Source organism: Etheostoma spectabile, chromosome 1 (assembly GCF_008692095.1).
Source record: "Etheostoma spectabile isolate EspeVRDwgs_2016 chromosome 1, UIUC_Espe_1.0, whole genome shotgun sequence".
Taxonomy (NCBI): domain Eukaryota; kingdom Metazoa; phylum Chordata; class Actinopteri; order Perciformes; family Percidae; genus Etheostoma; species Etheostoma spectabile.
The window spans coordinates 6,682,425-6,706,492 of NC_045733.1; the positions used below are offsets into that span (position 1 = coordinate 6,682,425).

Below are 24,068 nucleotides of genomic sequence, written 5' to 3' on the forward strand. Positions count from 1 at the left end.
TATTATTCTTTTACAAACGTCACTACTTCCATAAGGCATCTCTATACAATTGTGTAAGTGAAAATTATTTTCTGAATATTCTCTCTATAAGTAAGACTTTTCATCAGTAAAGGGACTGTGAAAATAGCCATGTGGTTCAGAGATGTTTCACAACTGACAGGATAAACAGTGAGTGTTGGGAATAATGTAACGTCATAAAAGTGGTTTTGGCTGTGGGTAGTCATGTGGTGAGCTAAGATTGGATGTGTGATGACTGCAGGGCTGAATACTTGAACAGGATATTTCAGTAGCTGTTGTAGCATTGTCAATATATCAATAGCTCATAGAGTAGAGACCTGAGCATGAAAGCATTTTCAAAAGAGCATTTAAGTACATTTGCTGAGAATTAGCTGACGTGTGTAATAACTGATAGGGCCTATTGACTGCGGCCTAGTTTACTGTTGTCAAATCAATGCCATTGCATGCAAGTCCCACTACTTTTAAACAAACTTAACAGGCAAAGGGGATGTTCAGGGGACACTGGAGGGAAATAAACAAGATTGATGCCCTTTTTATTATCTGTTTTTGCTATCTTTTCCTCTGTGTGTTACTTACAAATGGCGTTATCGGATATCCATTGTTTGACTTTGATGCTCCTAAATGGCCTGATATATCGAGCTGAGGCTTTTAAGGTGGTTACAGGGGAATTCTGCCTTTGACTTGGCATAAAAATAAAATGAATTGTGGCTCTGAAAGTTTAAAATATTTATGATATATATTTTGTGTAGTAGTAGGATAGAAGTGAATTGATGCTTGTATTGGTAAGTAACCTAGCAGACTGCAGCAGGGGATAGTTACGTATGTGTATGTCTGGGTTCATGTGTGAGAAAGAGAATGGGGGGCTTGGTTTCTAAGGTTTTTCTTTAGTCTTCCATGTTTCCATCTGCCCACTTGAGGCCACATTTGTGCTTTCTTTCCGCAGTTTTATGTCCACATTAAATAGAGGATAACATGTTAGTGTCATGTTCTTGAATACATAGTGTGTATATATATATATATATATGTATATACTCAATACAATATACAATACAAATATACAATACAAATATAATAATACCATAAGAATAACAATAATAATAGTTATATTAACAATATATTTGCCTATAATCTTCCCCCTCTGATTTTATAATTCTGGTCAAAACAAATTTCACAGTGATGATCAGACAGCACAGGACAGAAAGCAGATTCTGCCCTCTTTGTCTGCTAGACTTGCAACTGTGTGTCAGCATATGTAATTGTTGCAAGCTCCTATAGAAAAAACGCTACCGTCCCTTTAAGTGCTTCCACCAATTCTGATGGCGTGGTAATTTACATATCCCGTCCTCCCTCCCCCTTCAGGAGAGCTGAGTGAGGATGTGGAGGCTGCTAGTGAGACCACCGCAGACCAGGAGGACCAAACCAAAGACAGAGAAAGTGGGGGGGAGAAGGAGCTCACCAAAGGGACAGGTAAGGCCAATATTTACACCACACACATTTAGGGAATACTATTCACAGGAAACATGTGGCCCTACACCTGAATGGTGCTGAACAACAGGCCTTTTGTCTAATTAAAGTAAACCTATTTAAACAACATATTGAGAGCCGTTTTAAGCATTAAACACTCTTAAAAAAACTCCCTTAGTACAATTCTCAATTTCAAATGGTGCATTTTCATGCTGCAGGTTTCCAGCCATTAAATCCCATCAATTACCATTAGGCTAAACTATCAATTCAGGTAATATATGTTTAGGTGACATGTGACCCATGTTTTGTCTTTGCATAATAGCTGATGTGAATGTGAAGAGAGGGGCCTGTATTTGAAATCCCAGCTGAGCCATGTGTGTACACACATGTGATAGCAATATCCCTTCTCAACTTTGCTGCACACACACAGGCACACAGACAACACTTACCTCTGTTTAATGCAATCAGATCAGAATGGTTTTATCTGTGGGCTTCTTTATTGACAGGTATAGGTGGTGAATCATAAGTAGGGGGTTGGGCTCATGGTGAGGGGAGGAGCTTTAGGCCAAAACAATCTCTGGCCATGGGTCCTAAAAAAGCATTTTAGGTTCTAATCTTACAAATGGTTTGTTTGTTGGGCCAATTATTTCAATCACTACACCACATTGTAAAATACAAGATTTAAACTTATTAAAACTGTGAATGTAATGTTTGAGTTTTGGTATGATTGGGGTCTGTCTGAAAGGCCCTAAATTGTTTTAAAAGAAGGTTGGTTGGCAATAAAAAAGGACAGCACTGATGATCTTAGAAGTACACAATCAGTTGAGGTTCTAATAGCAGTTGTGGTTCTATTGTTGGTTGTACTATAACTAGAAGAAGTGCTTAAGCAAGAACAGTGTTTGGACTAGTATTAAAAGGTGCTAATTTAATAACACTGTATGGAACCAGTGGTTATTTATTTATTTTTTTTCCCAAAGATGGTCGGATGTGTGAAAGACACTTGCAATACTTGTACGGCTGCCTTTCAAACTGTGTTGCTCAGCTTTATCTCCACAACATAAATAAAACATGGTCTTAAAGTGTAAAGCAAGAATCTAAAACTTTAGATTTTGTCCTGCAAATCACACAGTGTATGTGCATCACTGCATCTAATTATTCTGTATATAAAGATTATGTTTACCAATTGTATTTGTATTACTGAACGTCAGTCTAAAGGAAATATGGTTTCATTTTTTTTATGCACAATTTACTTTGTAACCCCTGTGTTAGAAAAACAATGTTGGCAGTTAAGACGTCTCTTATTCAATAGATGAGATTTCTGATAATAATGACACTGAACATCAGCAGGCCTGGATAGATGCTTCTCACTTGTCTAACTTCTTGTGTTACTGCAGGATGTTTTGATTTACACTAGTCAGGTTAAAAGCTGGAAAACAATTCAGACCTTTTGCATATCTAAGTTTTTTATAAAGTGGAGGGGGAAAAAACTTCATCACAGTGTTTGAAGCCCAGCCTTTGTAAAATGTCTTTGATATTCGAACTTCTATTTTAAATGAGGCTGAGTTGTTTGTGCTCTTTGAAAGGGCGACACTCTTCTTTGATGGAAGAAATAATGATATGCATGCCTGACTGAATATGGCTAAAAGTATGTTTTAGCACATCAAAATAAAGCACTTTAAAAAGCATTAAAATGAGCTGGCCGATTAATAATTCACTCATACCTGTGGTGCACAGGAAGACGACTCCTCGCATTAGGATTCCTCCTTTTTGAAAGGCATGCAATTTGATACACGCATATTCAGTTCCTTTCCTCCCCTCTGTCAGTCGCTAATCACCAAATAAGTGTGTTTCTGTGTTTTCACAAAGGAAATATGTGCTTGCATATGAAAAATTTACAGCTTCCCAGCAGCTTATTAGAAACGCTTAGTTAAAAATAGCTTGTGCATTAGGGAACCAGGTCTGAGGTTCTGTTTGATGTCAGTGAAAAGGTGGGTGGGTAGGTTGGGGTGGTGGGTTCAAGGCTGTGTTGTCAGCAAAAGGTAGACAGCTGTAGTTTAAAAGAAAGGGTCCCTTATTGTAATTCAGACTTTTTTTGTGATTGATGAATACAATGCCCATTCAAAGCAAGTGCAGAAAACCTATCTTGTAGAGAAAAGGCGAGGAAGACCTCACAATGCATAAACAGAGGAGTGCTTGTTTGGGCTAGTGATTGTCTGAAGATGTTTTTAAAGTAGGCACACAAAACATGTGTATGTTAGAATATGGCGTATGAGCATCCTGGCCAACCTGTTATTTATCTGAACTGGTCTCCCACTGTCTGACGCTGAGCTGTTTCTAAGGTCCATCATTAGAACTACTGAAGTATTTCTTCTCATCGTTGTCATGTAGCTGTTGGAACAGAGCACAACATTGTTCCTTTACAAATGACAGTAACTGTCAAACAGACAGCATGAGTGAACACAGAAAAAAAGGCTTCTTCCTTTATAAAGCCACTGTCAATCTTATTTTCTCTTTTCTTCTTTTACAGCTTCTCAGTATTCATTAAAATCATTTAGAGGAACATCTGAAGCCTTTGTAAAATGCATATGTATTCAGTGTGTCATCTCTTGAAAGATGCCTTCATTATTCTGTTTTTTTATTTATTTATCTTTAAAGATAATACATATATGTACATGCACAGACATTCAGACATATGTAAATGTCATATGCCTCCTACACTGCAGGAAATCTTTAGTGCAACTTTATATTTGTTATATACAGTATATTATCATAACTGTATATCCTGTATATCCTGAGAGAAGAAAATACAAATTAACAGTAAAAGTAATTAAAAGTGGAATACTAAAATCTTAACGTATTTGGACAAAGACGTTCATGTGAGCTGTGGCTGCTATTTGATTATCCTGCCTAATTCAAAGGGTCATTTTTAATGCTAGATATTAAATATGTTTACATGGATAGCCATGATGCTCTTTCCTCTCTTCTCACACCTTCGTCACCTTGCTGAGGCAGCACTGGCAAAAAGGAAGAGCTTCTGCATAAGTACGGGATGCTTACCTTCATTAAAGCAGGTGGTGTATTTATGCCGCAGCCGAATGTATGGGAATGCAGGAAGGAGAAAGGCAGGGTGAGTGTAGGGTAGATAGGGAGGAGGAGGAAAGAGGGAATTGTGAATACATCTGCAGACTCGGACATAATGTGATGTGACATATTTAACATAAATGTATGGGTAAGGTTGTATTGATATTTGGGGAAAGAAAATAATGTCTCCGTTTGGGGGCTGGGAAAATGGTAATCCTCTGAAATTGAGCTTGATAAATAATTATTTTCAATCCTCTTTCCTTACGTTCGGGAAGTCCGGGGTCTTTAAACATGCAAAAGTTTTTAATATTTAGTATTTTTAATTTGCACTCAAACATTTCTGTTTGCTTGGTTACCATGTACACAGTCCTTAAAACCAGTTAGCAAGCCTGTATAGAGAATAAGAGTAGGGTTTGGTAAAGCCAAATAACATGAGCAAAAAGGCAAAGTATTTTTCTAGAACTGCTAGAATAACACATTCTGTGAAATTGGGAATGGTTTTATTTCTAATTATTTTGTCAGTGATTGTTTTTTTTTAGATGCCTTCATCACAGACATGTCACAAACTTTTTTTGTTCACACATGGAACTATTTAGTGCACACAGCACATGTTTGTATGATGTGAATCACATTTTACCATCACTTACCATGCTGTTTCTTTCTGTTAGCTTGGGCATAAATGTCATTGTTATTGTGTATAGGAGTATTTTGACATAGTTTTGTGGAGCACCAATTAAAAGGTGAATTTTATCAGCTGTACACTCTTTTTATTCTTCCTGTGTTGAAATAGCTAATATTATGGGATTTTTCTACTTCATTATGCCGAAAAACATCACTTTTACCGCTCACGTGTTGTTGAGCTTGATCAATAAAATCGAACCAGGTAAAGTCTATATTCATACATAAATAAACCTTTATGCATTTCTAACCAAACTCCTACAGCAAAAGCGTTATTTTGATTGTCATGCTGAGGTTTGAAGAATGAACTGTACTGACTTGTAAGAGATAATAATAATAATAATAATAATAATAATAATAATAATAATAATAATAATAATAATAATAATAGAGATAGTAATAGATGGCCTATAGCATAGTAACAAATTAGACGTTTCCTAACATATTTTCTTATTAGTTTGCATTATCTCTCCAGGATATTCCAACCATGTGCTGCTGTGCTGCTCTCTTTCTTATGAGGCTCCTGCAGTAGTTTTTACACAGACCAGTTAAAAGAATTTCTCCAAATTATTTCCAGTTTAATGTTGCACTATACCGGTGAAACTGTTTAGATGAAGACTGGGCAGATGGTTGTGCTTATACAACTCTGTGTGTGCCTGTGTGTGTGTTTGGCTTCACGTCCACCTGTGGGTTTGTATAAATGTGCTTCAGCAGGCACATGTGGACATCCAGATGTGTCGGAGAACCAGATGTTGTGTTGTACACTGTAGATCCTGCATTTAGTCTGTAAATTGAACATGATGATTAGCATCCCCTAGACCCAGCACCGTGGCATTGCAGTCTTCTCATTTTTTACTGTGCTACATTGTGCTGTTAGTCTTCTGGTATTGCTTATTTAGAAACGGAAGTACAAAATGTTATGGATTGTTCTTCATATAACAGTGCAGATATGTAGATTATTATCTGTGGTTGATGCTTATGGTTAGTTACAATCAAATTATTTAAGTTTATGTTATTGTTACTCCAAAACTGGGAGATATTCAGTGCTGTGGTGATTTGTTATTGCTTTTAAACCCTAAGTAGTATGAGAAATCAGGAGACAAAGCAGTGAAAATGTTTACATATTCATACCACGTCCTTTGAGTGCTTGTCATCCCTCAAATTGTAATTCATTTTGTCTTTGAAGATAATAGGCCATAAATTGTCCTTGTTTGTGAGCTAACTCCCTGAAAGCTCAGTGTTTATGAGTTTTACCACGGGGTGTCTAATGGGCAAGCACCAGTGCTATGTCTCCAGAGCGTCCTGTAAAGGTGAACGCCATGTCATCCTGTTGTTCAGTGGCCTGAAGATTAATAACGCTTCTGCTAATTAATATCTCCTCTCAATTTTTTTCATCTCTTGCAATCATGTCGTTAGGCTGCATAACACTCTTATACTACCCGGTTAAGTGTTTTGTTCTTGGACTTCCTAAATAATGGGAAATTATTTCATATGTACAATTGCTTTAATATCAGCTTTTTAATTAATTTCTTTTGTATTTCTTTATAGTGAATGCAGTATAATTACCTAAGAAATATAAGATTAAATGGAACACCGCCCTTTATGGCTCTGGGCTCTGAGACAGGCTATAGATTAAAAAGCTGGATTGAAATAGGAAAAGGAAAAGACAATATTCAGGTATTGTTAGCATAGCATTAAAAGAGAATGACTTGTAACACTGGGGGAGTTGAATCATCTCCATATTAATGGCCAACTTGCAGAAGGAACAGAGGTGAAGATTTTCTATTTTGCAAGGGTGCGCCAGAAGCCCTCTACGGTGTGAAGGTGAAAGACTTTAGGGAGTTGGGTATTAGAGGATACATTTTCAGTAAGTGTAACACTAAGGAGTCTTGAGGTTCACTATGCAGAGCAATTGTGGGTTGAACTTCACTTTGAAGTGAATGGCAGACTGTGGCTGTTCTGGGCAAAGTGACAGCAAAGTTCTGCAGCCTCGCTGGCGTTGACGGACTGGATGATAGGTTATGTTTTTGTTTTTTTTACAAACGGAGGCTTGAAGCTGCCACCGGCGAAACAGGAACTGTGGTAATGTGCGGGCAGAGGCTCCAGAGATGATGAGGACCCCCTGTCTGTCAGTAGGAGAGGAATTTCCCTCCAAAACATCAGGAATCTTTTCCCCATCTTCCACTTCTCTACATGTTGTTTACTGCAATTCACGTTTTAGAATATAGATAACCTCTCCCAGCGACAAAGCAGATCAACGGCAGCTGATTGCACTCCTGGAAGATTTCAATGGCAGATGACCTGTTGGGCTTAATTTAGTCTATGCTGTGTCAGTCACTCTGTCCAGCAGGCATCTTGTTTCCCCTTAAAAGCACAACAAGGCTGTGATTGCTCCAGAGAACGGTGCAGTGTGCTGACAGCCCCTTTGCTGCTTGAATAATACAGTCCAGCTATGGGAGGTGAAACAAGGTGCCAAAGTCCAATTGACTTACGGGATTCAACAGCACAAAAGCCTCTAGTTTACGGAAAAGGGGCATGAATTAATAATCACCTAATTGACTCTTAGGTTTTTTTCTTCACTCCTGCCCTGCCTTTTGTGCTTTCAAACAAAAGCCCACCCTCTGTATTTGTCAAAAGAGCTTTGGTGTGGATGGAGGCTCTGACCAGGCAGAAGAGGTTAGGGTAACAGACAGACTCCTGACAGACATTAAGGTCAGTGACGGAGGGGGGAGACCATAGTGGTATCTGTGGAGGACTACTTGTGAATGGGATAAGCATGATTAATCTAACTAACCACGGGGGTTTAAATACAGAAATATAAATATGTAGTTGTAGCCCTTATTAAACCATTATCATTCAGGAAGCTCTTAAAAGTTACACTGACTTCGATGGTAACTTGGCCAGAGTGATAGCAATATTATATATTTAAAAAAAAACATCAGGAATTATTTTTTTACAAAACAGACATATTTTCACAACTCTCATCTACCCCCTCCAATATAACATCAGAAAGTAAAACTAGACCTTGTCTCTAGCTGTTGTCAGCTATTTTTGACATCCACAGCATATCTCAAAGAGTCCTTTTCTGTTCTTTCTTGACAGTACACAGCTCCTGTAATAGTTATATACCCTGCTCCATCAGGACCCACTGTTTTGGTCATTGGTCTTGATCTCTTGCTCATATGGTAGATCCATGTGTCTCGCATGTACGCGTCTATGCTCGGACACCAGTGTCCAATCTGCCGTGTTAGACTGTGCGTTATGACAAAAATCTCTATTTCATTCCCAGCTTTTCAATGTTTCGCTCATTTCTTTCATCACCCTTGACACAGAAAAACAGGATACAGTAGTTGGATGTTAGTCATGGTGCCTGTGATGGTGTAGGGGAGTAGGGTTCTTAAGAGAAGGCGATTTATCAGATTATTGGAGTCCTAATTGGCCATGACGAGAAAGACTGTGTCCGAGTAAGCCTCCACAGCCCTCCATCTGTCCCACCCTCTCTCTCTCCCTCGTACACACACACACACACACACACACACACGTAAACATAAAACACCCTGAGCTAGAGAGCTGGTTGGCCCCCTTATACAGCCGCTCTCCACTGCCTTAGCATAAACAGCCACTTGTTTCACCTCTCTGGTGCTTATTGAGTAATTGTGAAAGTGGAATATACTTACAATCAATTATGTTTATCCTCTTAATCACAAGGCTAAGAGGATACTTGTCTACTTAATCCATGCTTACTTTCTGTTTTGTATGTATGCTCTTAATAGCTGCGGCACGAGCCCTGCGTACCTGCTGTTTAAATCTTTGAATTTCTTTTTACACTACCTCTCTGTTACAAAAGTTAAGTCATTCCCAGTGAATGCCAATTTTACACATTTAAGTTGTAGCAGCTGTTGTTGTTTTTTTCTGTCCATGCAAACATGCAGTGCAGCTGAGACTTGTTTATTTTCTTTTTAAAGAAAAAGAGTTGGTGCTTAAAAATGTTGAAATCTCATATTAATATTTTTAACAGATGCTGTTGGGTTTAGGCTACTGTTTGGGTCCTTTGCCTCAGGCATCAGTTACAGCAGTTACCTACTTTGTATCTATGAGGCTTCTGGTTTCAAAAGTTGATTATGGTATTACTGAGCTGCTGATGGAGAGACAAAAAGCCAAGATACAGAGATCAGTGTTTCCTAACTAACTCAATAAGCCAACAAAAAGAGAAAACAGTTTTTAAGGCAAATATATTATCATTATTAAATGGAATAAGTAGTCAAAAGATCAACCAGATAGTTGACATGTGAAGATGAGATGTATGTACATCTTTGTTTTCATCAAGAGATGAGTTCAGGGGAAGTAGGCGTGGACTGAAATGGAGTTGAGGAGGAGGAATTGGTAAGGACAGTGCCATGACTGAGAGGTTAATGTCAGGGAATGGGAGGCTCTTTTTGTTTAACATTCCCTTTGTTTATTGGCGGATGTGTTTAATAGGATTGACTGTGACTGAACCCTAATAGGGCCTCCCTGACTGATCCTGGTGTCTCTGAGAGATCTCGCAGGCTGCTCTGTCCAAAGCCAGGTCCCCCACTGGGTAATCAGCTCAACTGCCCTCGTCCTGATTGGAGCTGACATTTTAATGTCTGGAGCAGGAGCGTGGTCAGCCCTGCTTAACCTGACCCCCCACCAAACCACCCCTCCCCGACCAATGGCCTCTGTTCTCAATTTGCCCTTCTAGAACTGTACAAATCAGGCCAAATTTGACTCTTTATGGGCTTGTTAGTTGTTGGCAAGACACCTCCTTAAGTTTCACAGTGAATTCTTTCCACTGGTGACAAAGTGGGATGCTACTGCTGCTCCCTCGTGCTGGCTCCATGTAGATTTAGCTCCTCTGTGAGCCTTTGCTTCGCTGAGTGCTCAGCTGTGATGTATCTCTGTCACCACCTCTAGTTTCCCTTTTTCTTTATAAAGTGGAGTAGTTTAAAAATGGTTTGCAGGGGCTCCTGTGTGAAGCCTTGCTTTGCAGAGATTCTATTTTGTTAATATTGTTTTATGTGGATTAGCCCGTGATTCAGTGTGAGCTAGTGAAACACTTGAGTGTAGCAGTATAGGTGACTATAATGGAAATCTTTTCAAAGATTGGCAGCCACCTGACAATTGTACTGTAGCCCTTTCCACAGACTGAGCACTGAAGCATGGTTGTATCCTGTGAATGTGCTTGGGAATGACTAATCTTAGTCTGATGCCATGTTTGAGGCCAATGGCATGTTTTTATGTCTTAAAAATCCTCAAATTAAATGAAAGGTTTTTTTTGTATGCAATCTTTCTTTGAAGAAAAATTTAGCTTTGCTCAGGAGCTTGAAAACTGTTTTTCTAATCTCACTGTCCTCTTTTTCTTTTTGTCATAGTCCACTTGCACAGAACTACAGCACACTGGAGAGGGCTTAACTGGTAACAGAATGCCAGTGAAACAGAGACTTCACTCGCATCCCACTGCTTTTGGAAACAAATAGCTGAGGAATTTCCAATCAATCTTTTGAAATTAATTAAACTTTTGGCAAGGCAGAACTGTGACTATTGGTCAAAATTATTTGTATTACAATATCAGGATCACCTGAAAAATGAATAGCCTTACACGGTTATACAGGTAAGAAGTAATTACAGAATCAAGTTGTTCAAAGTGGATCTCTTTACCTTTCTTGCTATATGATGAGGTCTCAAGATGTTTGATTGCCTTATCTCAAATTTAGAAAACTCATGTGAACTGAAAATACGTGTGAAACCTAAAGTTGCACCCTCTGGCAAATTAATATTTTCATTAGCATTTTATGGTGTTTTATGATATCCGGACAAGCCAACATAGAAAAAGACTGCTCCCCTTGCACCAACATGGGAAGACAAGTGAAACAGTGTGTGGTATTTTCTACGGGGAGACATGAATTGTATAACAACCCTTTCTCTGCCCAATTCCCATTAAATACAGTTATATCACATTTAAGAAAGACATTCCAAAGCCCTTTATCCACAGTGTTATTGATTGACCTGCTCCCGAGCTGCCAAGTCCTCACCTTGTCTTGACATGTCTGCTCTCCTCTGTTTTCCCCTCCGTGTTTGTGTGCATCTGTATAAATGTGCAGCAGTGTCTGGCCATTCTGAACGGCACCAGTCAGATTCTCCAATCCCTTCCAAAAGGCCCTCTTCGCGGTCAGAGACTTCTGAGAGCCCGCTCTCCTCAAAGCGTCCCAGGACAACTGAGAAGAGTGCTGCGGAGCAGGTAAGAGTTATAAACCACACAGTTTGGATAACATTCATGTCTCCAGATGTTCATGAAACTCTGTTTTTAAAACTCTTTGAATTAGGGGATTCCTGCTAAAGGTTAATTCATCCTCAAATACCAAGCCCTCATTATAAGCTTGAAACTTACACATTAATTAAAAGAAGAAATGTAAAAATATACTCCTAATAATTTTTAGTCAGTTATCTTGCTGACCCTTTTTATACATTTTGTTTTTACCTCCAATCTCAAAGATTTCAGCCTTTCTGCTGCAGTTGCACTGCTAATTGTGTATAAGGTGGAAAATCAATATAGTATTTGACAGATGAGAGCACTTTGAAGTAGGTGCCGAGACTCAGTGGTGCTCAATATTACACAGTTGTCTGTGATCAGAGGGATCTGCCTGCTTGAGGGAAGGGGGCCCCAATCTTCCGCCTGATATACAGCTCCTCTTCAAGCAGGCCCGCCGTGCTCAGCATTTCACCCCATTAACCCACAGTGGATCTGTTTCTCCCTCTCTCTTTTCCCGTCTCTGTTCCTATCTCTACTACCCAGATGTACCAGTGCCCCTACTGCAAGTTCACTAACACAGACCTGAATCGTCTCAGAATGCACGTGATGACGCAGCACTCTGTCCAGCCCATGTTACGCTGCCCATTGTGCCAGGACATGCTCAACAACAAGATCCACCTGCAGTTTCACCTCACACACCTCCACAGCGTGGCTCCTGACTGTGTGGATAAGCTTATTGCCTCAGTAAGTCCTTTGTTGTGTTTGTTTTGTGTGTGATTGGATACTGGGTGGTTGGAAAGGTTGAAAAGTTAACTCCATTATCATTCTTATATTTCTCAGCCAGCAATGCTCTTGAATCATTTTCCTTACCAATCTGCATATTTCAAGGTAACCTAAAGTTTGTTAGATTGGTATGTGCACATTGTTTATTCTGGTCATCCAGTGCCATAGCAAATAGAATGCAAAAGTACTTTAAGAAATGCATTATCCATAGTTTCTAAGTTCGGATATGCAGAGGAGGAAAAGCACTATAGATTAACAAATGTATGGCCTTGCCATCTGGGTAAACTGAATTACACACTACCAATCTAAGTTTTGATTCCAATTTCTCTATCCACTCTGTCCCATTGTGTCTACCATTATCCTCACAGTTATTAATAAGAAACTGCAGCCAGTCAAAACTGTGCTGTATAGGCCTGACATATTGCTACAGTACTTGCATATTATGGACTGTCAGATTGCAGACACTGGGTCAGGTCAAGGACCAGTGTAAGGATTCTGCAATGCTAAGAAGATTAGTCACTCACTCTTAATCAATCCTTTACCATGTAGTAGCGGCCTAGCTGTGAGAACAGTTGTCATTCCTATCTTTCCTTTTATAAATTGCCAACATTCAGTCTTTTATCAAACACAAAGAATGCTGTTAATTGCGAAATGGCTGCAGGCAATCCCTTTGGCTCATTGTAAATGATTGGGCCTTTTTAAGATGCATATTTTTCTATTCTTTTTCATTGTCTTAATATGCGCATCATCAGAGAGCCTTTCTCCCGCTCTCCTCTAATCACAGTCATTTGGGGAGGGGAACTCATAATCTGTTTTTGTATTTTTTTAATGATTTTAAGATGAGTTAGTCTCTTAGCTCCCAGTTCATTTATTACAACACTGACATTCTTGCCATGTCTTTGATCACCTGTGTGCTAGTCAAAACAAAGCTTTTCATGATGAATATGTTAAAATAATTGCGACACAGATTAATCAAAATTGAATGAACAGTTTTGCCACTTTATGAAATTCAAGTACAAGCAATGGAAATGTTATTATTCACTACAAATCAGCCCAAAATCAAGTCTCATATAAAACTGTATATATTTATAGACAGATTTATAGACAATGAAACACAATCTGTGTCAATTTTCAGGTTCATTCCTACATGAAATAAGATGCAAAATATGTAGTGTTTGTATCTTGAATCATGTAATCCTAGATTTATTATCAACTGCAATGCACTGGGGCATCATTTTCCACCTAGAGAGAATACTTTCTTTTCTTTCGATAATGCTAATCAAGAGGAAATAAAATTTTATTTGCCCTGTTTTCTTGTAAATCACTGAGAAAATCTTTGCTCTGTTGTATTCTGTGAAGCTAAATAGCCTGCCGGACAATCACAGAGTAAAACATTACTCTGTCTGCTGCCTCACCATCTTCATCCTCCATCTAGAAAGTAAATGGCAAGCACATTAGTATGTTGGACGGCAATATTTATTTCTTTTATAGAGTTAGTAATGTACTGAGCCACTACAAGAGGACCGTGATAGAACAGAGGTAATATAACACATTAAAGCTAGCACCTTTTTATAACTGGTGAATGCAGACAGAAAGGTACTTTATCCTTTCCACATGTCTAAGGAGAGGAGCCTAATTAATTCTGAAATAGGTGACGTTTATTTCTTGCCAAGCATGCATAATGATGCATTCACTATCCCACCCTTCATCTTTTCATTCACCTATCGTCTTTGCACTCCCTTTTCCCTCATTTCCTTTCCACCCCATGTGTCTCATTCCTCTCTGTCTCATATACAGAACATATATACAGTACAGTATATATATATATAATATGCCACACACACACACACACACACACACACACACACACACACACCACACACACACACACACACACACACACACACCTACGGAGTACTCCCTTTCTCACTCCATGTCTCATTTTCTGTCTATGTTAGATAGTGGTAATGAAAATAATTGTGCTTCATTAATTCTGAGTCTGGCTGGATGATAGCCATTTTAAACTATGTTTGCCAATTAGGCGGTCCAAATTAAAATTGACCTTGGGATACTCTGCTCTTTCCAATAATCGCCTAATGAAGCCGTTGTATAGAAACAGTTCACTTTGTAATGTAAATTATTGTTTTTCTTTTGTTTTGTAACTTTCAATGATGGTTGCATTCTTTTTCCACTTTTCATTTTAAAGAGATAGAGTGGTAACAAAAACAAAGAAGGAAATATTTGGGAGTGTTTTCTGGTAAATATGTGAACGCACTAACCAAATGTAGTCTGTACTTGGTGAGTGTTAACTGTTCTTCTTAACCTTGAAAATCCTGTTGCTTGAGGATGATTTTGCTCCATTTAGATCTGGCCTGTAGGCTATATGACATGATGCTACAGTACGTTCAGCTGTGTTCTCACTGTGCCTATTAGAGCAATAATTAGAAAGCAGATGGTACATGAGCACAAAGCCTCAACCATACAGATCTAACCACTGCAGTCTCTTACTTTTCAGTACAAATTCTACCAATATGCATTCTTTAAGATTTATTTCCCTCTTTTGTCTCCATCATTTGAGACATCTAAATTGAACATAACTTGAAAAGACTACCTATAAGTATTTAGGCTAAGAGTGAAAGGTGAAACGTGTTAAAAGTGTGTTAAAATGTATGGTTAACCAGTGTAATTGAAGGGAAAAGAGGAGGTAGGTGGGTTAGGGCTGCACGATTAATTGAATTTTAATCACGATCAAGATTTTGGCTTCCCACAATCAAATTTCCGTGATAGAGCGATATTTTTTAAATGCATTATTCTCCAACGCTCCATTTTTTTTTGCAAAGCCAATCTACCGCTCCGTAAACCACTGTGAGATAATGTGCCAGTCAGAGTTGTTCCCAGCACCGCACAGCTTAGTTTCTAGATGTAGACAGTGACAGAGGATAGAGTAATGTGAGGAAAATTCCACAACAGATAACAGTCGGTTATACGTCGGCCATAAGGTTTACCAGTTTACCAGTAAACGCAACATTTTGTCCCGTTTGTGTTGTTTTTCAGATAACAGCAGTGACCAGTGCTAGTTTGTTTGTCTGTTAGCTCACATAGCTCTAGGGTGCAACCTGTATTTGTACCAGTGGTTCCGCTGGTAACTCTGCTATTGCGGCGGCCACGGCAAAAAACACATAAGAAGTTATTGAATGCAACTAACTTCAGTTGGTAAAATAATAGCTTGTGAGACGGAGCCTGCTGGACCTGGGCGAGAGATGTGACCCATGGCCAGAATACCATAGTTCATAAAAATGCAGCGCAGTGACTATACAGACATTTCATACACACGAAGTGTGTAACTCCGCTGACCCGCCATTCGATCTGTGCTATACCCATTCATAGTGAGTCAGCCGTCACTCTGTGAGCACGTCCATCGCACTCCCTCTCTCTCTCCCTAGCTCTTTTAATCAATTATTGTTGAAAACTAGTGAGGGAGCTTTCTCGGAGATACTTTTTTTTTTTTTTAAATAAATCCTAGGCTATTTATTTCAGAAGAATTTCATTTTCATGTGTTGCAGCTGTATGTATGTACAACATACAACTTCAACATAAGAGGAATGTAGAACAATATGGATGTGAAAGCAGTTATAAATATGTGACAAAAAAAAATTGTTTTGGTAAAAATCAACAAATAATCATAATTATTAATCATGATCTCAATATTGGTGAAAATAATCGTGATTATCATTTTGGCCATGATCGTGCAGCCATAGGTGGGGTGGTATTAATTGAAATGCAGCATTTAGAGGGAAGCAGATTACTCTGTTTGTGAAGTTAATTGAGGGATGATGATAAAGACAGGGCCTCATCTTACAATTTCACCCAGTTTCAGCCGATGATTGTTTTCACATAGGGAACTGTTAATTAGTAATTTTGAAGAATGACAAGGTTTTGGGGATGAAAAAGAGGTTATCAAATACAAAAATAGGAAGAAAGTTGGGGGAGAGCAGCAGGAGAAAACAGAGTGACTCCAACGTTTTGAGAGCAGAGAACCTGGTTTCCTCTCTGTACTATTGCAATCAATACTTATTCGTCCTTGAAATAATCGAATTAGAAAAGTAAAGAGAAAAGAACTTTCTCCAAATGTAAAATGCACAACTTTTTTATCAGCAATTAAATTGTTTTTTTTTGCTTTTAGTGTGTTATTAACACACACCACAATCTAATTTCCCAGTTCTGCTCAAATGGAATATATTTTTTATTTAATTGGCACTTACAACTGTACTGCTGAGAATTCTGAAGTTAAAGCTGAACTGTAAGGTAGTAGTATACATGTTTTTTCTTATTTATTACAGAAGTTATTTTTTAAGAGTTTTTTATTAGTCTTATTTTATTAGTTTCCCTCAAAGCTTTTAGCTGGTTGAGATACTGTATGAGATGAGGTCCACCTGAGGACTCTCTTGATTTTCATGTTTAGTGTCAATGATCCTTAGTGCAATGTAAAATGTTACCTTATTGATCTCTCTAACCGCCTTCTTGGTAACTACTTTGCATATTCTCTTGTTTGTGTCTGTAATTTTCCTTTATTTATTTAAAGTAAATATTAACAACTCTGCCCACTTTATGCACACTATATTTCCTTTGTGCTTTGTGTGTTCCAGGTAACAGCATCTGAAGTACTGCCAACAAGCATGTTTATACCTGTACCTAGTCCAGACAGAGAGTCCCAGAGCACCCTTCATGCTACAGCCAACTCCAACTCTGAAGATGCAAAGAAGCAAGCTGGTTAGTATATATAAAGTATATAAAGTAGGTCACTTTTCGCCACATAAATACTCTGCTAAATGTTTTCTAAAACCATAAAACAATTATCAGTAGTAACCTATGTGTTCTGTAATGAGCATATTATCACATTGGGAAATCATGGTGGAGTGTACAAAAGATCTGTGATTTAATTAAATGTTATCACTTTATAACTGTGTATGCACAGACTGGTGCAATATTAAGTCAGTTGTTAATAGATAGACTGGTAAGTAAGAAATCATTATTCAGGTATTCAGTGTTTTACAAAATAATTGTGTTGATAAAGGTTTCATAACATTTTCGACAGACATATGAAAGACAATGCACTTACAAGACAGTATAATTGATAGTTGATATTCATGGACCTTTAGTCTCGCATTGACAGACGTATTAGCACTGGGGAGTATGGTCTGGGTACACCACAGATACATTCTAGGATTGTTTGCATTTCTTTAAAGCAATCACAATCGTCTTGGGTGGTGCTATGCTCCGGAAGCAACAACTGTGGCTCCGCAAAAGAGTTTTGGGAAGGAACTTGTTTTAGAGAAACAGTTGTACCCTGCAAAAAACAAAAATGCCACATAAATTATTGAATTAAGTGAACTATTCAAAAACACAATATAGTAATGGGAGTTATTTAAATTAGCTGCATACATGATTAATCCTATTTTGCTCTTACTTGTATCCCGCCAATCAGTCCCAAAACGTTGCAGTAAGCCGCAAATATATTGCCTTAACAATCATTCATTGAAAAAAAACAAGCAGGCCGGCCTCATTGCACAATCTACAGTTTCTTCAAAAGTTCCCATTTTCAGTGTGTAGCTTGCAAGCACAAAGTTGGTTGTTTCCCGTATTAAAGGGATTTAAAGAACTGCAATACACACACACACAGAGCGGAAAGTGAGGGACTTCTGGCGGGTGAGGCTTTATTCTGGATATGTACTTCTGTTGATTCAAAATAATTGTTCTTGTATTTAGTCATAGCCTTTTTTTCCTCACCTTTCCAAGAGTGCTAACACAATGAGTGCTTTCATGTCCTAATGTAGGGACCTAATACATTGCTCTCTTTTGGTTTATTTATTCACAGATGCATCAGATGCTGATCAAGAAAAGGGTGTGTCACTCCTTACAGATATAGCTGAAGCTCGCAAGTCACCTCTGGAAGATCAACCGTCGGAGAGGGATGATGCCACAGGATTCCTGTGCTGGAAGAAAGGCTGTAATCAAGTGTTCAAGTCCTCCAACTCTCTCCAGATGCACTTCAATGAAGTTCACAACAAAAGGCCCCAATTGCCTGTTTCAGATCGCCATGTGTACAAGTACCGCTGTAACCAATGCAGTCTGGCCTTCAAGACTGTAGAGAAACTACAGCTCCATTCACAGTACCATGTGATCAGGGCAGCCACCATGTGCTGCCTCTGCCAGCGAAGCTTCAGAACACTACAGGCCTTGAAGAAACATTTAGAAACCAGCCACTTGGAGCTGAGCGAAGCTGATATCCAGCAGCTTTATGGGGGCTTATTGATGAATGGTGACATTATGGTAATGGGTGACCCATCCCTTGGAGAGGAGCATGGAAGTCTGGGAGAAGATGACAAAGAGGGAGATGAAAGTGACTTAGAGGAAAAACAAAGCCCAACAGGCAGTGACTCCGGTTCACTACAGGAGGATTCTGGATCTGAACCTAAACGTGCTTTGCCATTCAGAAAGGGTCCTAACTTTACCATGGAGAAGTTCTTGGATCCGTCTCGACCTTTCAAGTGCACTGTATGCAAAGAGTCTTTTACACAGAAGAACATTCTTTTGGTTCACTATAACTCAGTCTCCCACCTGCACAAGGTGAAGAGGGCTCTTCAGGAGTCCACTACTGGCCAGCCTGAGCCTACCAGCAGCCCTGACAACAAGCCATTCAAGTGCAGCACCTGTAATGTGGCATATAGCCAGAGTTCTACTCTGGAGATTCACATGCGCTCTGTTCTACACCAGACAAAAGCTAGGGCAGCCAAGCTTGAAGCAGCAGGAGGGATCCCTAGCTCTGCAAGTGCAACTGGTTCCAGCATCAGCACTTCAACATCTAGTCCAAGCTCAGCCATCAACTCAACTACTAGCTCTACAAATCACAGTTCTTCTGGCTCTAAAACAGTTCAGAGTATTCTTGGAGGAAACCAAATGGGCCAGACTCACAGCATTGAAAGCCTGGGGAATTCTTCGGTGAGCTGCTATTCCTCACCATCTGAGAACCATGAATTAAAAAAGTCTAAAATTTCCGACATGCTGTCTGCTAGACAACAACAACAACAACATCAACAACATCAACAACATCAACAACAACAACAACAACAACAACAACAACAGCAACAGCAGCTTCAGCAACAACAGCAGTTAGCTCAGGCTCAAGCCCAAGCTCAAGCCCAGCTTCAGCAAGAGCTCCAGCAGCAGACTGCTATTTTACAATCACAGCTATTTAACCCAGCCCTTCTGCAGCACTTCCCAATGACAACTGATGCACTTCTCCCCCTGCAACAACAGCAGTTGCTATTCCCTTTCTACATCCCTGGAGCAGAATTTCAGCTGAACCCAGAGATCAACATCAGTAACTCAGCACTTGGCCTAGCAGGATCCTCCACCTCCTCACTGTTGGAAGATCTGAAAAACTCAGCCCAGCAGAGTTGCTTGCAGCAGCAATTGATGCACCACCACCTTCAGCAGCAACATCAACAACAACAACAACAGCAGCAACAACAGCAGCAGCAACAACAACAGCAGCAACAGGCTCACTCACAGGCTCAGGGCCAGATGGCATTGCTGCAGCAGAGTGTAGCTCTTCTTCAGCAGGCTGAAAAAAAGCAGAGACCTTCCTCCTCTCACAATGAGAAAGACAGAGAACTACAAAGAGAGAAGGTCACAAGTGAAAAAAATGAGGATTATGTTAACAAAGATTCTACAGACAGTAAGCCAAGAGAAAAGAAGGACATTCAGCATATTTCAATAAACATAAACCATGATACTGGCTTGCCCCCAAGGATTGCTTCAGATGCTCGAGGAAATGCAACCAAAGCCCTGCTGGAAAATTTTGGGTTTGAGTTAGTAATTCAGTACAATGAAAATAAACAGAAAGCTCAGAAAAAGACAGCTGGACCTGCAGGATCAAGTGGTCCAGGTGGGATAACAAGAGTGGTGGACCCCATTGAGGGATTAGAGAAACTGGAATGTGAAGCCTGTGGCAAGCTGTTTTCAAACATACTGATTCTAAAGAGTCACCAGGAGCATATCCACCAGGCTTTCTTTCCATTTCGATCCCTCGAGAGATTCGCTAAGGAATACAGAGATCAATATGATAAACTCTATCCACTGAGACCCCCTACACCAGAGGCTGCTCCTGCTCCTCCACAGCCTCCTCCTCCACCTCCACCTCCTCCTCCTCCTCCACCCCAAAGAGCTCCCACACCAAATATTCCGGTCTCTGCTGCTTCACTCACACCCCCAACTGTACATACCCCACAGCCACAAGTTCAAATGGCACAAATTTCCATGCCAATGGATTTGCCCCTTTTCTCGCCGCTCATGATGCAGTCCATGTCTCTCCAGTCCTTGCCTCCTCAGCTACAATCTGTTGAGCCAAGCTTGGCCTCAGACCTGGCACAGCTCTATCAACAACAGCTTACACCAGCCATGCTACAGCAGCAGCAGAACAAGAGGCCACGGACGCGCATCACAGATGACCAGCTTAGGGTCCTGCGACAGTACTTTGATATCAACAATTCACCAAATGAGGAACAGATTAAGGAGATGGCAGACAAGTCAGGGCTTCCACAAAAAGTCATAAAGCACTGGTTTAGAAACACCCTTTTTAAAGAGCGACAGCGCAACAAAGACTCGCCTTACAATTTCAATAATCCACCAACGACAACTTTAGAAGACACAAAAATTGACTCTAAACCTCCTTCCCCTGAACCTCTGAAACAAGAATTTTATGGAAGTAAGAGATCATCAAGGACTAGATTTACTGACTACCAGCTAAGAGTGCTACAAGACTTCTTTGATGCCAATGCTTATCCTAAAGATGATGAATTTGAACAGCTCTCCAACCTTCTGAGCCTCCCCACTCGTGTTATTGTTGTGTGGTTCCAAAATGCTCGCCAGAAGGCAAGGAAAAATTATGAAAACCAGGGTGAAGGGGCAAAGGAAGGTGAAAGACGAGAATTGTCAAATGACCGCTATATACGCACCTCAAATCTGAACTACCAATGCAAGAAATGCAGTCTGGTTTTCCAGCGTATATTTGATCTAATAAAACACCAAAAGAAGCTGTGTTACAAAGATGAAGATGAAGATGGACAATATGACAGCCAAAATGAGGATTCAGTGGATTATCCCAATGACTGTTATACTCCCTCTGGGTCTTCCTGTCACACCCCAATGCCCTCCTCTTCAAGTCTCTGCCCACTTCCACCCTCCACTTCCGCATTCTCACACCTCCCATCCACTGAGAAAGAGGAGGCATCACCAGCATCCACCTCAAACCTCTATGATGAGAAGCCCAAGCAATTACCAGAAATTTCTGCTGATCCACGAGAAAACCAAACCTCTATTAAGCAGGAAGTTGTGCATCAACCACAGTCTGATGCACAACACCATAGACCCCAGAGAGAAGAGAAGATTCAATCTATTTCCAAGCCCATCAAACATTCATCTCCCTCCTTCTCTCAGCAACAGCAACAGTGTGGTCCCTCAGCCTCTCAGACAAGCCAGGCCTCATCGCAAAGCCCTCACATGAGCCTCAATGCACACCTGACCACCCAACAACTGGCACAACAGATGATCCCGTATCAGTGCGAGCAATGCAAGATTGGCTTCCCTTCCTTTGAGCACTGGCAAGAACACCAGCAATTACACTTCCTTTCTGTGCAAAATCAATTCATCCACCCTCAATTCCTAGACCGTCCAATTGATATGTCTTTCATGCTATTTGATCCCAGCAATCCTCTCCTGGCAAGTCAGCTACTCTCTGGGGCAATGCCACAGATTCCCAGCAGCTCTGCCACCTCACCGTCCACCCCTACCTCCACCATGAACTCCCTGAAGAGGAAGTTAGAGGAAAAAGCTGGCACTAGCCCAGGAGAGAACGACAGCACAAATAGTGGAGAAGAGCCACAGAGAGACAAGCGGCTCAGAACCACCATCACACCGGAGCAGTTAGAGGTCCTTTATCAGAAGTATTTATTAGATTCAAATCCTACACGTAAAATGCTTGACCACATTGCTCATGAGGTGGGATTAAAAAAGAGAGTAGTGCAAGTCTGGTTCCAAAATACCAGAGCCAGAGAGAGAAAAGGTCAGTTTAGAGCAGTAGGGCCAGCTCAAGCACATCGTAGGTGCCCTTTCTGTCGAGCTCTTTTTAAAGCGAAAACTGCCCTTGAGGCACACATTCGCTCTCGTCACTGGCATGAAGCCAAACGTGCTGGATATAATTTAGCTCTTGCTGGTATGTTACCTGACCAGGAGGGTATGCAAATAAAGATAGATGCTCTAGAGACCGCAAGTTACTCCCAATTGGCCCCAACAAACAGTGATGGACAAAGCTCCTCCATGTCACCAGTAAACAAAAGCATGGATTTGTCTCCCAGGGCTCTACTGAGCCCCTCGTCCATTAAAGTTGAGGGAATGGAAGATTTTGAGAGCGCAACCGTGTCCTCTGTAAACCTCAGCTTTGATCACAGCAAACTGGATAATGATGACTGCTCTTCTGTGAACACAGCCATCACTGACACAACCACAGGTGATGAGGCCAATGCTGATAATGACAGTGCTGATGCAAAACACAGCCAAAATAGCGGTGATTACCTGTCTAAGTCTGGGGGCACAGCCCCAAACCTTGAAACTGATGACCAGATGTCCTCAGGGCTGGTAAGCCCTGCAACAAGCTATTATGCTAAGGACTTTGAGAATGAACATATCATTGATCACAGTGAGACGTCCAGCCTGGCTGACCCATGCTCACCAAGTCCCGGAGCCTCAGGTACCAGGAGCATCGACAGCGGAGATCGACCTGGCCAAAAGCGCTTCCGAACCCAGATGACTAACCTCCAGCTGAAAGTGTTGAAATCCTGTTTTAATGACTACAGGACTCCCACTATGCTGGAATGTGAGGTACTTGGCAATGACATTGGACTTCCAAAGAGAGTGGTTCAGGTGTGGTTTCAAAATGCCCGTGCCAAGGAGAAAAAGGCAAAGCTCAACATGGCCAAGCACTTCGGAATAAATCAGACATCCTACGAGGGGCCGAAGACTGAATGCACTTTGTGTGGTGTCAAGTACAGTGCTCGCCTCTCTGTTCGTGATCACATTTTCTCCCAGCAACACATCTCTAAGGTGAAGGATACCATTGGCAGCCAGATCGATAAGGAAAAAGAATACTTTGACCCCGCCACTGTCCGGCAACTTATGGCCCAGCAAGAGATGGACCGCATTAAGAAGGCCAATGAAGTTTTAGGATTGGCACAGCAGCAGGCCATGCAGCAACAGGGTTTGTTTGATAACCCTGCAATGCAGGCTCTGAATCTCCAGTCAGCTTATCCAAATCTGCAAGGCATCCCATCTGTCCTGTTGCCAGGGGTTGGCAGCCCCTCTCTTTCCAGCTTTAACTCATCTAATTCAGGTATGTTCATTCAATGATTTACAGATTTGAGTTGTAGTTGTGTTTTTTAATTAACATGTAACTAACTAACCAACTAACAACCACACATTTTACTTAAATGTAAAACCTAGTAAATGACAGTACGACACCAGAAGAAAATTTTTCTACGCCATCAATCAGCTTGTCACGTGTACTCATTTACACTGGAACACATACTGTAGTGTGTGTAACATAACGTAAGGCCTTTTGCCATTGTTGACATCTCTGAGTACAGAATCTCCTTGTTGTCTTAACTGTTAGAACCACAAATGCCAGAACAGAGTATACAAATGGCTCACCCTGACTGAC

The 24,068-nt window shown here is 40.4% G+C and overlaps 1 protein-coding gene across 4 annotated transcripts in view; it reads left to right on the forward strand.

The window, feature by feature from the left end:
- Positions 1-24,068, forward strand: part of zfhx3b (zinc finger homeobox 3b) — a 136,877-nt gene that overhangs the window by 105,930 nt on the left and 6,879 nt on the right. For 2 of the 4 annotated variants that reach the window (XM_032519125.1, XM_032519213.1), the window contains 5 exons: positions 1,378-1,485; positions 11,364-11,500; positions 12,056-12,256; positions 16,942-17,065; positions 18,171-23,741. In XM_032519125.1, coding sequence (XP_032375016.1) covers positions 1,378-1,485; positions 11,364-11,500; positions 12,056-12,256; positions 16,942-17,065; positions 18,171-23,741 — 6,141 coding nt within the window. The remainder of the gene's footprint in view (positions 1-1,377; positions 1,486-11,363; positions 11,501-12,055; positions 12,257-16,941; positions 17,066-18,170; positions 23,742-24,068) is intronic. The other 2 variants (XM_032519296.1, XM_032519371.1) reach the window with 2 other exon arrangements.